Genomic DNA, 13,435 nt, shown 5'->3' with positions numbered 1-13,435 from the left:
TCCTATCTCACTCTCACATTCTGGGAATAAACATAATTTATTATTGGCTATATGAGTTCAGTAATTGCAGCATCTGCATACATAGGTACGTAATAGTTATGGGATGATGGAAGGCTTATATTTCATGAAGAGAACCAAATCAAATTACTTTTTATGTAGTTTTACTACTTTAAAAAAGTTTTGCTTTTTAAAAAATCTTTTCAGTCTTTGAATTAAGTGAAAATCAGCTGCAAAGTATGTAATATCTAGTGATTGCTCTGCTGCACCATATCATAGAAGAGACGTCAAGTAGCTTATGAAGGTCTTTCCATTGTGAATATTTTAGCATTTCTGCAATTTATTGATCTTAGCTTTAATGTTCTTTATTTTAGAGATGTCACATTAGTAGAAGAGAATATTTAGTCTGGTATTTAGGCAAGTGGATTAGATTTTTTTTAAATAGTGAATAAAAACACTGTGCTCAGGAGTCTGTTTGAAACATGCTTTGGAGCCGGAGCTGGCTAAGTAACATTGTGACAGTAGTTACTGTCCCAAACTGTACCTTGGTTTTTTTTTTTAAAAAAAGCCTGAAAACATTTTGTTGAAGTCTTAGTGTTGGTATTTGCCATGTGCATCTGGACAGTGCAGTACCAGTATTGAGGTAGTGGTTTTAGTATACCACTGAAAAATCACAATAGCAAATGTGAATTCAAAGAAGTTTATTTTGTGGTTCAGTTTTTCCTGCTTTTGGCTTCCCTGCCTGTTGGATTTTTCTTAAAATATGGGCTTACTTCAGAGTTTTCTTCATGTGATCCCATCCCTTCTGAAGTTCTGCATCTCTAAGGCAGATAAGTAGTTCTGAGTCACATAAAGAGTAAAACTAACATAAAACCCAGATCTGTCTCTACACCCGAATAGGGCATGTATTTAATAATTTCCCTGTGAATAATAAACACAAATGTTTTAAAAAATGGGAATGTACTCTCCTGCTTTATTGGTAAACCGCTTTTCTTTCTCCTCTCAGGTGTTAATATGTACCATCACTTCTGTGACTTCGTCAATCTCTATATCACTCAGCATATTAACAACTCGTTCAGCACAGATGTCACCATTGTCATGTGGGACACTGTAAGTAGGACTTGCTTTTTAGATGCTTGTACCAGTTATGTTGCACAGTGTGTTGTGTGTTACTTGAGCAGCACCCCTGGAAACCAGCACTCCAGCTACGAAAGGCTGAATTCATCCATCGCAGGCCCTAAGCAAACACACATTTCTGGGCCTTTCTGCTGGCCAACTCAACTAAATGCTTCCACACAGCATGGAGGTGTTTAACCCTGTCCTGGCCAGCACAGCTGCACTGGTGACCTGTTAACCTGACTCAGGCAGATTGGGACCAGCTGACTCCACTTCATGCCTGCTGGAGGCCTGTCAAGGCTCCTTCCCCACTCTGGCATGATAAATGCGGAAGTGGGGGCCCGCAAAAGTACCCCCAAACCTTATCTTTCCAAGCTTTGGTTTAAAAAAAAAACTCCCCCCCCCCCCCCCCCCCCCCCCCCCGCCCCCCAAAAAATCTTAACCTAGATTTTGGGGGATAAAACTCTGCTGCCACCTCCCAAGTAATGATAAAGAAACCAGGGAGAGACTACTTGGGAAATCTCACCCCTAAAGTACAAACCAGGACACACAAATTAACCAACACCAGTAATATGCAGTCTATATATTTTTTTAAATGCAAACACCATAAACATTGCTATTTATTGGCTAGCTCATGAACAGTCTCTTTGTAGTCAGTTCTGTTCATCACCTTCAAATGGGCTTCTAGGACATTAAAAAATAAATGAGTCCCACCTAATCACATGACTTTTAACTGAAACATTTCAGTGGCCCTGCTGTATTGAACCTATGGCAATTTGTGTCTGCTATGCATGGGGAAATGTGTATTAACCAGTACTGAATAATGTAGAATCGGTTTTTTTAATCGCTTAGTTGAAAAATTAGCAATAACATTGCAGTCCAGAAATTTCACCTCTCCAGAACATTGTCTCAAATCAACATTGTCCCACTTTATTTTTAAGAGCTATTTTCTGCATTCTCTGTGAGTGCTAACACCATCTGAATGCTAACCTGCCTAGAATTGCCAAGTCTTGGGGGTATATTTCGTGCTCTTCAACGTGAATGCTCCTTGACAAATCAGACAAAAGTAACCTGTTTCTAGCTTCTTTAATATATTGGACGCCAATACCTATAAAATATGAACATCAGTCTTCCCTGACACAGAGCTTCTATAACTTCAGTAGGGACATAGGGGGAAAAAAAGTTGTGGTCTTCCTAAGAGATCAGGTATATCAAAGCATCAGCATGATTTCCTTTTAAAAACAGACACTTTTCCTATTCTTGTATTACTCGTGTCTTAACATTTTATTACTTCTCACAAATGTATAACACAAAAGAAGTGCCATTTTGTATGTACTGGAATATGTCACTTTTGTTGAGACAGAATTTATTACCTCCTGCCACCAGATGATGGCACCAAGATACTTCTTGATTTGCTGAGAGGTGTCTGGTTTCTAAAAGGCAGACTCCAGCTTATTATTGATTTTCTTTTTCTTAATATACTTACATATGCACATACTTTTTGGCTATTGAAGAATTGCTGTAATGTTCTTATTAATCAGAAATGCCCTTAGATGTGGGCAAAGTAAAGCAGAAAACGAACAGGAAATACGCCGGGAATCTGTCTGCAGACTCCCCACCCTCAACCACATTAAAAAGTGACATTTATAAATTCCCCTTTTATGGAGAGTAGGCCGTGATAGGCGTGGAGCTTTCAGCTTTGAAGATCAGTGCTTTACTACTGTTCTGGAAGAGCAGTTCCTATAACACAAGCTGCTGGAGAATAATATTGAACCTGAAATTCATTAAAACTTCATTGGGGGTGAAGAGGGGGGGGGAACAAAGCAAAGCTGCAAACTAATGAAATATGCCATCCTTTAGATTTTGTTACATTTCACTGGCTGCCTGCTGTGTCTTGCAATCTTTTTTTAGTCTCTTGTAAAAAAAAATTGTTTTTATTAAAAATTATTTTCATTTCACATTGAAGACTGATGAGCAAAATATCTGCAACATCCCCCCCCAAAAAAGTGTATGTGCTGCAAACAGCTATCTGCTTCCAGCTTCCTGAGGCCATCTCTAATTATAGTCCAAAAGAAAGCACTGATATCTTTGTTCCATACGTGTTAGCGATCTATTAATATCTGTGGCTGGGGTGGGCAGAGGTAAGGGGAGGACAGGGATAGAGAAATGTGATGACCTGCAAGGATTGAACTCAGACCCTTTAGATCTGACAGCATGAGCCTCTACTGCTTGAGCTAAAAGACCAACTGTGTGAGGGCTACAGAGTTAGGCTGGCACAGAGTGATGTACGTTGACCTATTTGTGCCCGTGTCTGTAGTCGACACACATGTCCCACTATGGCAATGCCGTAAAATCAACTCCCTGAGCACCTGGTCTACCTTACAGCAACCTAACTCGGTAAGTTCTATCCAGTGCAGGCCGTCAGACAGACTTTGCCACGTCCTGGGCAGGGTGTGGGTGGGGTTCCCAGTAGGGATGGAGCTTCAGGCAGAAGGGGTACAGTAGACAGAAGGGGTAGGGCTGGGACAGAGCTTCAGGAAGGAGGGGTAGGGTAGACAGAAGGGGTAGGGCCGGCTCCCCCAGCTAGCCCTTCAGCACCACCCAGGGCTCGTGCAGTAATTCAAAGGGCCGAGGACTCTTGCCGCTGCTGTTGCCGGTGAAACCTGAGGGCAGGAGAACCGTGGGCAGTGGTCACTTTGCAGTAATGCCAGCCCCCCATCTGGCCTCAAACGTTCCGGTCTGGACAATCCTGAAGAGATGGAGAGACCAGTCAGAAAGGGGAGAGGTAGCAGTGTTGGCAGACGGGGGGCCCCGGGCCATTTTAAATCATTGGGCCCTGGGGCATCTGTCATCTTCCCCCTTTCATGCACCCTCCTGTCAGCAGTCCTGACCAAATAGTATGCTGTCCAAATGCTTCCTTATGAGTATGTGCAGCGCTGACACAAGCAGCCCAGTGTTCAGGAGTGATGTATTAACTTCTGAGACCTTAACTCACATCAGCCAAAGTTTGTAGAGCTGATGTCACTGGCTTCCAAACCTCTTTATGTGATCCGGCGGCTTACCATAACCTTACAAGGTACTGTGACAAGTTGTTACACGTAGTGCCACATTTAGTCACAAATTAGCCTGTTGTTTCATCCAGCAAATAAAAATATTTTCATCAAAGGCCGACTAGCTGAATCAAGTAGCCACTCCGTGCGTCACTTAAGCAGGTAGCCATGTGCAGAGTGTCTCTCTCAAACCTGGAGCCTGTCCCAAAGTCAAGGTGGATCTGAAGCAGTTACTTACAGTAACTCTTCAAACGCCAGCTCTGCGCATGCATTCACAAATAGGTTTGTTCATCCCAGCAGCCCTACTTTACATACCCATCCTCCCCTCGGCCCCACCACCTCACATCCACTGTTCTTTTGGTCTTTGGGGAGAAGATGGGGTGCTGGATATCAGTCAGGAATGGGAGGTCTCTCCACTTCTTCAGGTTTGTCTAGGCTAGGATGTTTGCCTGTTGTAAATTGAGTTGATTCATTGCCGGGTAGCTAACACGATTGTCAGTTTTAGAACTTGCCAACTTCTGTAGTTTCTTCCAGGCTTACTATGATGGAGCCAGTATAGGAACCCGAACTAATATATGGAATGCATAGATTGTTACTTCATTCATTGTATGTATGTATGTGTGTTTTCTCTTCTCTCTTAGAGCTCGTATGGCTATGGCGATTTGTTCAATGAGACCTGGAAGGCGTTTACTGACTCTCACATCGTACACTTGAAAACATATGACTCTCAAAGGGTATGGAATTGCATATTAGGCTATAACAGGGATTGTGTAATAATGGGTGCCATGGTGGAGTTTTCCAGGCAGTCCAAAAGCCAGTATTTCATAAGATCACCTAACCCTGGTTACATAACATAACTAGGTGCAAGGTTACCCTACAAATTAAGATCAGTGTTTTAACACACTTCCCTGAAGTGGCAGCCGGTGTTGTGTGGACGAGGCCATATTTCTGTGGTTCTGTGAGAAAAGACGTGTGAAGAGTGGGATTTTTTTTTGCTTCAGCAGCACATATTTGAAAAAGGCATACATCAGAGAGTGCAGTGGAGCTTTTAACGTGTTGTATCAAGGTTCACACAGTGAGATATTGTGTGACAAGCTGTTGTGCTCTACAGTCACGCCTTGGCTTGCCATGTAGACAAGCCCTAAAGGTTTTCTTGGGCTGTCGTTCATGCTGAATCTAATAGTTTTCATTAGACTAAGTTTATCGTCTGTGTCTTAATACAGATTTTATGTTTGATATGCATGGCCTATTATATTCTTTCCATGCCCCCTTCAACTCTGCCTCCAAGAGATGAGGACTGTAGGATATAGTCTACCCTTGATTTTTTGTTCTCAAAAATCTCTCTGCTTTCATCTTATCCACTCTTAAATCCCTCATTGGAAACCTGCCTACCACTAGATTGCTGCCTTCTGCTTAGCTAGATGAACACCTGTGATTATAGATCCCTGAAACAACAAATATTACCTTGTCGACTATTCCCCCTACTCCTCTGTTGTCTTTCTCCGCCTATTGCATCTTGTCAATATCGTAGACTGAGTTCTCTGGAACAGCAACTGAGTTAGCTTTAATCTAGTTACTCAGTTCCTAGAATAGTAACACTGCAACAGTGTGGGCTTCAGTCCTTCCAGCCTAGCTCTGTGAGTGTAATTGTCCAGAGTTCCAGGTTGTTCCAAGACCCAAGCTGTCTAAATGACTGCTAGCTCAGGTATGTCTACTCAAGATGCAGTCCTACCTTGCGATTGCCTTATAGACATACCCTTTGGTCTGTTTTCAGAGTGCCTAATATAATGGCATTACAATCCTTGATTGATGCCTCCACTGGCTGTCCCTAATATAAACAATATCTGGAATGTGCCCCTTTAACTGTATATTAGTGTGACCATCACATTAATGATCTTCCCTTTCAGGTATGCTTTAAGGAAGCAGTGTTTTCATTATTGCCTCGAATGCGATATGGCTTATTTTACAATACACCACTGGTGAGTGCTTTTTATCCTGTCAATGTGAAAACTAGACCCTCTGTGTTCATATCATCGTAGAACTTCAGCAAGCAAAGGCTGGAAAAATCTAGTTGCGTTATCACAAGTATATACATTGTAATATAAATTGTAAGCGAAGCACATGATTATGGTCTAAATTGCCTCTCTGATTTCAGATCTCTGGCTGTCACGGTACAGGATTATTTAGAGCGTTTTCCCAGCATGTGCTACACCGATTAAATATCACACAAGAAGGACCCAAGGTATGACTGATACAATCTTGGTGTGACGCTCACATTCTTTTCTTTAAGCGATCATAATTCTTACCCTAGTAAGTAGAAGTAGCTGTGAGTGCCAAGCTGAAAATAGTGGCAGATATTGCTATGTTTGTAGTCCCTCACACTGAGGTTTTCGGGAGCACCTTTTGTTGGCCTGTTTAGTAAAGTTCTTTTAGCAAATATCTACATGTCAGCCTTCCCATGTCCTTTCCCCACTGGAGGAGGCCTCAGAACACTGCTTCCCCACGTCAGCTCTCCCGTCCCTGAGAACCTGCGTTATGACAAATGTCCTTCCGGGCTAGGAGAGCTGGATGTGGTTTTTTCAGGAGTGGCTGTCAGATGCTGCCCTTGAACTCCTGAGAGAACGCTGCTAACCCATTCAAGGATCACTTTCTTTCTACAAAGCCTCAGGTGCTGCCTCTCCAGAGCCCACACAGCCCCTGATGACTTGGGAACAGAGAAAGGAGCAATCAAACCTGATCCTCCAAGCCCTGCATGGTGCCATCAGGCTGGCCCCAGTTTTAAAACGCCTGTTGTTTTTTCAGACCATTACTGTGGCTGCATTGATGGATACAGCAGTTTTGATTTCTCTGAAGTGTTTGCCAGAGAGTAGCCTACAAGTTATCACTAAGGGATCCACTTTGAAAGCAGTGCACAAGCATTTAGCTGCGCATCTCCCACTAGCACTAATGGGATTCATGTAGCTAAATCTCTGGGCTCCACTTGGAAAATTTACCCCTGAGGGTCCAGCTGATTTTTAAAAGGTGAGGGGTGGGGGACTGCTATGCAGAAAAAATAGCTTTTTCCCTCAGTTCTGATGCACAAATCTGACTTTTTCCTGCTTTCAGATACCCCTATAATGGGCAAGACAGTGATTCCTCTGGACTCTAATACATATATACGTGTTAAAACCATTTCATTGTTGTTCAGGTCACACATTTGCAAAATATAGGCAATGTTTTGGAAAACTCAAATATTGCTCATTTTGGAGGGCTTTATGTCACTGTGGCCAGAGCTATGCCCACTGTCCTACATCAATAAAACATTGTCCATCAGGGGTGTGAAAAGCCCACCCCGCTGAGTGACGTAGTTATAACATCCTAACCCAATAATTTTCACAGGGAGGGCCAGTTGATTAATATTGGTATGTGGTCATGGACCGGCTCCAACCCCAGAGCGGGAGGAGCCTGGACTAGCCTCCCCCCAGAATTGTCTGGGGCCGGAAGCTTTGAAGTAAAGACACAGCAAAGGGCTCGTGACTCCCAGCTTGGCAGCCGCCCAGTGTTGCTGTGACAATTTAAAGGGCTCCCGGCTCCAGCCCTGCCGGGGTAGCACTGTGACTGGGGAGCTGTGAGCCATTTACATAGGATCCTGCTGCCTGAGCCATTGCCTGGAAACGTAGTGGCATGGGCAGCAATATATAAATAGAAAGCAGACAGATACAGTCTGCCAGCTGGATCGAAGTGTGGTGAGGGCCAGATCTGGCCCCTGGGCCGCACCTTGCCCAGCCCTGTCTTAACCTTTGTAGTTATAACATCCTAACCTACCTAACTATGTAGCTTGTCTCCTACCAACGTAGCGACCGCCTGCAAAGGAGGTGGATTAACTATGCTGATGGGAGAGGCTCTCCCATTGGTGTAGAAGCGTTTTCACTAAAGCACTACGGTTCCGCAGCTGCATTAGTGTAACTGCACAGCTCTAGTGCTGTATGTGAGGACAAGCGATTCACATTGGGGCATGAAGGCTACTCCTGTGTCTATAACACTTAACTTCTCTGCAGGCCTGGCGGAGATAGGTTTCCTTTCAACATTTCATGGCAGTTTTACTGACTATTTTTTGGTCAGTCAGGCCCTGCGGATGGGTATATGTCATTGCGGTTTTTTCTGTCTTTTTAGGATGGAAAAATTCGTGTCACAATCCTTGCACGCAGTACTGACTACAGGAAAATATTGAACCAGAATGAGGTTGGGTTATTCTACTTCCTTAAGAAAAAATTGTGTGTGTTGTGCAGGATGCATTAGGTTTTTCTGATAAAACGTGTACATTATCTGTTGGTATACCTTGAACGGGGTCAGTGGTAACCTTACATGAATCTGAGAGAGGGACTAGCTAGTATCCATTTCTGCATCGCAGGCTGAGAGACTTGTAGCCCTTTGTGGCTAGGTAGAGGGAAGGAGATCAGAAATGCCTTGTGTGTGTGTGTGTGTGTGTGTGTGTGTGTGTGTGTGTGTGTGCGCGCGCGCGTTTTTTTTTTTTTTTTAAAGAATGCCCACAATCACAGAAATATAAGGCTCAGGCATCATCAAGTTCAGCCCCCTGCTCATAGGCAAAGCCAAGTAAACTTCAGTCGTCTCTGACCGATCATAGTCCAGCAGTTCTGAAATCCCTCCCACGATGCGAATTGTACAAACTCCCATAGAAGCCTGTTCCAGAGCTTCACTATCTTTGTTAGACATGTTTTCCTCCTGTCTAACCTCATTCTCCTTTGCTGCAGTTTAAGCTCATTGGTTCTTGTCCTCCCTTTAGTGGGCATGCAGAACAACTGATCATAGTCCCCTTTGAAACAGCTCTTAGCCTATTGGAAGATTGTACAACGCTTCCGAATATCAGCCTTTTCTACAACCTCATCATATTGCTGACCAGTTCAATTTGTGATTTTCGATGATGCCCAGACCTTTCTCAGAAGTGCTGCCATCTAGCCCATTATTCCCCATTTGGTAGTTGTGCATTTGATTTTTCCTTCCTGAATGAAATACTTTTCTGTATTTCATCTTGTTGAATTCTGACCAACTCTCCAGTTTGTCAGTGTCATTTTGAATTCTAATCCTGTCCTCCAAAGTGCTTGCAACCCCTCTCATCGTGGAGTCCTCTGCAAATTTTATGCACCTACTCTGCACTTGATTAGCCAACTCATTACAAAAATACTGACTAATACCAGACCCAGAACTGACCCCTGGACAGCAAACCATTGATAAGTAATCTTTGTAAATGGTCTTTCAAGCAGTGTGCACCATCCCTAGAACAAATGTATCTAGATTTCATTTTCCTCGTTTGCTTGGAAAATGTTGTGTGGGACTGTGTCAAAGCCTTACTAAAACAAGACGTGTCATGTCTAAAGCTTTCCTGTCCACTCTGCTTGTAATTGTGTGATTTTGAAATATTAATTTTCTTTGGCTAAATGTTATTCTTTAAAATTTTCATCTCTATGGACCCCACTTAGATTTTTTTTGGTAGACCAATGCTGAAAACCAGAAGACTAATGAAATGTTATGTGAAAAGACTAAACTGTAGAGGTGATCATCTCTGATCACTTGAACCCTGCGTCTCATTTTCAAATCACATAAGAATGTTTGTAATGACATATTCCTATACAGGAAGTCCTGGGTTACGTACAAGATAGGGACTGTAGGTTTGTTCTTAAGTTGAATTTGTATGTAAGTCGGAACTGGTACATATTGTAGGGGAAACTCTAGCCAAACATTTCTCCAGAGCTCAGTTTTATTCTCCCACACCTCACTTCCTTCAGTCTTTTATTCTCAAGCTGAGGTGTCTGCTGAGAAAAGCCGCTCCGCGTCTCCCTAGTCTGCTGGGGGGGGGGGGGGGGGGGGTTGCTAGCTTCGCATCTCCCTGGTCTGCTGTGGGGAAGCAGCTAGTGCGGGGTTGCCTCACCCCGTTTGTAAGTAGGGATCCGATGTAAGTCGGATCCATGTAACCCGGGGACTGCCTGTAATAACAAATGACAACATCTAGTGTATATATATTGCACTTATTGTTCCTAAAGTGCTTTATCAAATGTGGATTAAGCATTATTATTCCCGTTTTACAGCTGGTGAAACTGAGACATAGGCCAGGTCTATACTCGGGGGCAATGTCAAACTAAGGTACACAACTCCAGCTATGTGAATAGTGTGGCTGGAGTTGACACAACTTAAACTGAGTTACCATTGCATCAATGGAAAGAACTCTCCTGTTGACTCCCCTTATGCGTCTCAAGCTGGTGGAGTACCGGAGTCAATGAGAGCACAATCAGAGGTTGATTCAGATAGTCTTTACTAGACCCACTAAATAAACTCCCGGGGAATACATCCTTGCAGCGCCAATCTCCTGGTAAGCGTAAACAAGGCTGTAGAAATGTTAAGATGCAAGTACATCAGTGACAGAGCCAGTAATAGAACCCAGATCTTCAGAGTGCTAGTTCCAGGCCCTATCCACCAGACTATGCTGCCGTTTTGTCACAGGCTTTCTTATGATGGCCATGCCCCACGAAAAGCGAGGTGAGCATCTTTTCCTGACTCTGCTATTATAGGAGAAAAACACTCTTAATCCCTCTCTTTCTTCCATGAACCTGTTTTCTTCAAAGCCAGTAATAATAATGTTCCTAAAAGCCCAGAAGTGCGCCTGTTCTAACCAATGGCAAAATACATCTGGTAAATCGCTTGTAAAATGTCGTGTGACCCGTTGACCTTACAGTTCACATTTCCTGTAAGACGTGTGCAAGCTGTACTTGGTTCTACGTACAGAAATCCTTTGTGACTTTTCCTGTAGAGATTGAGTGATTTCTAGGCACTGTGGCAGGTCATCTTTAGAAGGCACCTTTGGTTTCAGGCTTGTACTAACAAGACCTGCTGTTACTGTCTGTTGGCTGGCAGGGCAGACTTTAATTGCAGTGCATGGCATTAGGTATCTAAAGCCCTGATTCATCAAAGTACAAAAGCAAGTGCCTAGCTTTAAGCATGTGAGACAGTCTGTTGAGTTCAATGAGTCTTAACTGTTTCCTGAATTGGGGCCTTAAGCCCCATATTAAATACTGAGGCCAAATTCTCGTCTTACTTCCTAGCACAAACTGGAAATAATTATATTGTTAGTAATTAGTCACTCCAGTGTAAAACTGGATTACGCAAAAAAGAAATTGAGGATTACTGGGTTTATATGGGCAAGACTGAGCCCAGAATCTGACCCTGAGAAAATATGAGGGAATCTCTGTGCACACTAGACCCGGCAAGTTGGTTTAAGGTACAAAACTCCAGCTATGTAGAATATGTAGCTGGAGTCACCTTACCCTTAAGCGGATCTTGACGGCACCCCCACAGCAGGAGGCCAGTGGAGCAAACGTTCCTGTCAGCTTCCCTTACTCCTCACAAAAGCAGGAGTACTGGACACCAATAGGAGTATTGAGTTCGATTTAGCAAGTCTGAACGAGATTGGCTAAATCAAACTTCGGAAGATCGATCGTGGCAGTGGTGATCTTCCTTTTAGTGTAGACAAGGCCTAACAGCTAGATTTTCAGGGATGCTTAGGTGCCTGAGCATGGAGAGAGGTGTTGGTGGTATTTTCCAAAACTCGTAATTAAGTCAGGAGTCAGATTTCCATTGGATTAATTTAATTTCCCATTGAGTTAGGCATCTATCTTCCCTTGGGACTTCTGGAAATCCCAACAGGTGCCTATCTGCACCTTTTAGGTACCAAATGCCTTTGAAAATCTGTCTGTAAGAGTCCAGTGCTGCCCCATTCAAGACAATGATGACAAAACACACTCTGTCTTCATTGTTACCATATCAGCTCTGAAGGGCTTGTGTCAGAGATAATTGAATCCGCTCTTCTGCAGTGTCAGGGATTAGATAGTCCATTTAATCTCTTCAAGAAGTAAAATACCTAATTGTAAATGGGAAAATATGAGGGAATCTCTGTGCTGGTATCTGGAGTGATGAGATTGGGGGGGGGGGGACTCCTTTAACACAGCAGTGGGAGTATGTGTTGCCATCTCCAATATAATTCCTTGTGGGTGTGTGGGGAAAGTAGACAGCAGCTAGGGAAAGGAAATAAAACAAGTATCATGTTAAATTTTCCTCTTTCCTTCCTAGCTGGTGAATGCTTTGAAAACAGTATCGACGTTTGAGGTCAGAGTAGTAGATTACAAGTACAAGTACGTATGTTGGTAGAAAATTATCAAAATAGTGTGTGTGTTATTGGCTGTGCTTGATTATAATCCAGTAACTAATGCCTTGCCCCTACCTACTGAAAGATTCCTACGTACGTTGAGCTGCTTTTAGAAAATGCAAGAACCGTCAATATAAAGTGTAATCGTGTTATGGAGGAATGACAGTGTGAACTAGTTAAGTTCTCTCCGCTTGCTTTCACGGTGTGCTATTAAAAAAGGTCGGTCAAGGATTGACAGGACCCAGAACGAACCCACCACTGTTGAGAATAATACATTTTGAAATCTCTCAAAATCATTACACACCCACCCGCTTCTGGGTTTGTTGGTGATCACTGTTAGCAGCGCGTCTCAGGAGATCTGTGAGGTGTGAGGCATGAGGCTAAAGGGCCATTGCCTCCAGTTCCCTCCAGTAGGTTATTTTGTAATTTCTGTTATCATAAGAACGGCCATACTGGGTCAGACCAACCGTTCATCTAGCCCAGTGTCCTGTATGCTGACAGTGGCCAATACCAGATGCCCTAGAGGGAAGGAATACAACAGGTAATCCTCATGTGATCCTTCTTCTGTCACCCATTTCCAGACAAACAGAGGTTAGGGACACCATTCCTACCCATTCGGGCTAATAGCCATTGATGGATCTAACCTCAACGAATCTATCTAGCTCCTTTTTGAACCCTGTAATAGTCCTTGCCTTTACCATATCCTCTGGCAAGCAGTTCCACAGGTTGACTGTGTGCTGAGTAAAGAAAAACTTCCTTTTGTTTGTTTTAAACCTGCTGCCCAATTAATTTCATCTGGTGACCCCTAATTCTTATATTGTGGGAATAAGTAAATAACTTTTCCTTATTCCCTTTTCCACACCAGTCATGATTTTATAGACCACTATCATATCCCCCACCCATAGTCTCCTCTTTTCTAAAATGAAAAATCCAAGTCTTTTAAATTTCTCTTCATATGGGACTCGTTCCAGACCCCTAAATTTTTGTTGCCCTTTTCTGAACCTTTTCCAATGCCAATATATCTTTTTTGAGATGAAGCGACCACATATGTATGCAGTATTCAAGATGTGGGCGTACC

At 43.2% G+C, this 13,435-nt stretch overlaps 1 protein-coding gene across 5 annotated transcripts in view; it reads left to right on the top strand.

The window, feature by feature from the left end:
- Positions 1–13,435, top strand: part of EOGT (EGF domain specific O-linked N-acetylglucosamine transferase) — a 65,932-nt gene that overhangs the window by 15,627 nt on the left and 36,870 nt on the right. For all 5 annotated transcript variants that reach the window (XR_012906444.1, XR_012906445.1, XM_075938561.1 and 2 more), the window contains exons 9-14: positions 1,004–1,107; positions 4,805–4,897; positions 6,071–6,142; positions 6,319–6,405; positions 8,316–8,384; positions 12,282–12,343. Coding sequence is in view for 3 of the 5 variants with exons in the window: in XM_075938561.1 (XP_075794676.1) it covers positions 1,004–1,107; positions 4,805–4,897; positions 6,071–6,142; positions 6,319–6,405; positions 8,316–8,384; positions 12,282–12,343 (487 nt within the window). In the remaining 2 variants the exon portion in view is untranslated. The remainder of the gene's footprint in view (positions 1–1,003; positions 1,108–4,804; positions 4,898–6,070; positions 6,143–6,318; positions 6,406–8,315; positions 8,385–12,281; positions 12,344–13,435) is intronic.

The sequence above is a fragment of the Pelodiscus sinensis genome, chromosome 11, assembly GCF_049634645.1.
Source record: "Pelodiscus sinensis isolate JC-2024 chromosome 11, ASM4963464v1, whole genome shotgun sequence".
NCBI lineage: Eukaryota > Metazoa > Chordata > Testudines > Trionychidae > Pelodiscus > Pelodiscus sinensis.
Note: the sequence above shows the minus strand (reverse complement) of the source record. Positions and strands in the feature narration are given on the sequence as shown.